The sequence below is a fragment of the Eimeria mitis genome, genomic scaffold (assembly GCF_000499745.2).
Source record: "Eimeria mitis Houghton genomic scaffold, Emh_scaff5617, whole genome shotgun sequence".
NCBI classification, from domain to species: domain Eukaryota; phylum Apicomplexa; class Conoidasida; order Eucoccidiorida; family Eimeriidae; genus Eimeria; species Eimeria mitis.
This window is the reverse complement of record NW_013573882.1, coordinates 1,795-3,757: the sequence shown is the minus strand read 5'-3', so window position 1 is coordinate 3,757 and position 1,963 is coordinate 1,795. Positions and strand designations below refer to the sequence as shown.

The window sequence follows — 1,963 nt, the reverse complement described above, 5'->3', positions numbered from 1 at the left end:
TATATATATATATATACAGAGACAAAAGGGTACTGCAGCACGAGCAATATAGCCAGGAGAAGCAGTTGGGAGCTGCATGCATGCATGCACTGCATGCATGCATGCATGCATGCATGCACTGCATGCACTGCATGCATGCATGCACTGTATGCATGCATGCATGCATGCATGCAGGGTTTACCTTTGGGGCTTTTCTTCGATCTGCCGCAGCCCCAACAAACAAATAAATATCGCCACCAGCAGCACGTTCACTGACCCCCACTGCAGCACACACCACACCCAACGCAACAGCTAGCTAGCTAGCTAGCTAGCTAGCTAGCTGTTGCTAGCTAGCTAGACCCCTGCTTCGCTTACTCCTACCCAAACAGCTAGCCCGCTAGCTAGCTAGCTGACTAGCTAGCTAGCTGACTAGCTAGCTAGCAGCAGCAGCGCAATCACCAGCAGCAGCAGCAGCACAAACACCAGCAGCAGCAGCAACAGCAGCAGCAGCAGCAGCAGCAGCAGGATACTCTTCTGCTTCTGCGGTATGCTCTTGGGGTTGCTAGGAAAAGGAGACAGCCAACGATCCATAGCAGGGGGGCCCAACATATGAGGCCCCCCGCCAGCAGCAGCTGCTGGCAGGTGGGGTCATCGAGGGTTTCATCTTCTTCTTCTTCCTCTGCTGCTGCTGCTGCTGCTGCTGCTGCTGCTTCTGCTGCTGCTGCTGCTGCTGCTGCTCCGTCCGCAGACTCTGCTGCTGCAGAGCCACCCAAACGGCTACGCATGCGACGCCAGAAGAGACGCAGGCGGCCCCCGCTGCTGCTGCTGCTGTTATCAGCAGCAGAAGTTTCTGCTGCTGCTGCTGCTGCTGCTGGTGCTGCTGGCGGTGGTGGTGGTGGTGCTGCTGCTGCTGCTCGCGGTGTGCTGTCTGCTGCTGGTGCTGCTGCTGCTGCTGCTGCACAAGCACAGCATCGTTGTCTTCTGCATGCGCTCCCTCTCCAACAACGGCTTCATATCTCCTCCTGCGTCTACGCATCGGCGGCAGTTGCTGCTGCTGCTGCTGCTGCTGCTGCTGCTGCTGCTGAGGCAGCCGCAGCAACCGCATCATCCACCCTATGGCCCCCCCTCCAGCTGCCTGCTGCTGCTCAAGGGGAAGAGTATCTGCTGCTGCTGCTGCTGCTGCTGCTGCTGCTGTTCCTGCTGCTCTTCCTACCACCCGCGGCTGCATCTCAAAGGCGCCCCCTGCAGCACAAATCACCAGCTGTACATACACCTGCTGCTGCTGCTGCTGCTGCTGCTGCTGCTGTTGCTGCTGCTGCTGCTGCGGACGCAGATGCAACGTCTAATCTAGCCCCCAGCGCAGACTGAAAGCAGCAGCAGCAAGAGCAGCAGCAGCCCATGCTGTCCCTGCTGCCGCTGCTTTTGCTGCTGCTGCTATTGCTGCTGCTGCTGCTGCTGCTGCTGCTGCTGCGCTTACCGAGTGCAAAGCTGCCTATGTCTTCATCGCTTTCAGCCTCTGCATCAAACAAAACGTCTCCGCTGCCCAGGCGGTCGTCGTCATCCTCAGCAGCAGCAGCAGCAGCAGCAGCAGCAGCTGCTGCTGCTGCTGCTGCTGCTGCTGCTGCAGCCTCGTCATCGGGATGCATGCTGCCATCTCTAGCGGCGCCCCACATTGTCGCGTGTGCAGCAGCAGCAGCAGCAGCAGCAGCTGCTGCTGCTGCCTTTGATGCAAATCAGCAGCAGTTCTTCGTCCTGCAGCAGCGGCTGCTGCTGCTGCTGCTGCTGCTGCTGCTGCTGCTGTTGCTGCTGCTTGTGCTGCAGATGCTGTCACTGCTGCATTTATGGGAACGCCAAGTGAGCCGTCGCTGCTGCCGACCACTGCTTATTGCTGCTGCTGCTGCTGCTGCTGCTGCTGCTGCTGCTGCTGCTGATTGCTGCTGTTATTCACTGCCCCTGCTGCAGCAGCTGCTGCTGTTGCTGCTGA

General features: G+C 58.9%; 1 protein-coding gene across 1 annotated transcript; it reads right to left on the bottom strand.

Moving 5' to 3' along the window:
• Positions 1-541: 541 nt before the first annotated feature.
• Positions 542-1,652, bottom strand: EMH_0083170 (uncharacterized protein; the record flags this gene model as incomplete). The annotated part of the gene is made up of 2 exons (XM_013500612.1): positions 542-1,221; positions 1,457-1,652. The coding sequence occupies 2 exons, from the start codon at positions 1,650-1,652 to the stop codon at positions 542-544; spliced, it is 876 nt and encodes a 291-aa protein (XP_013356066.1).
• Positions 1,653-1,963: the final 311 nt, after the last annotated feature.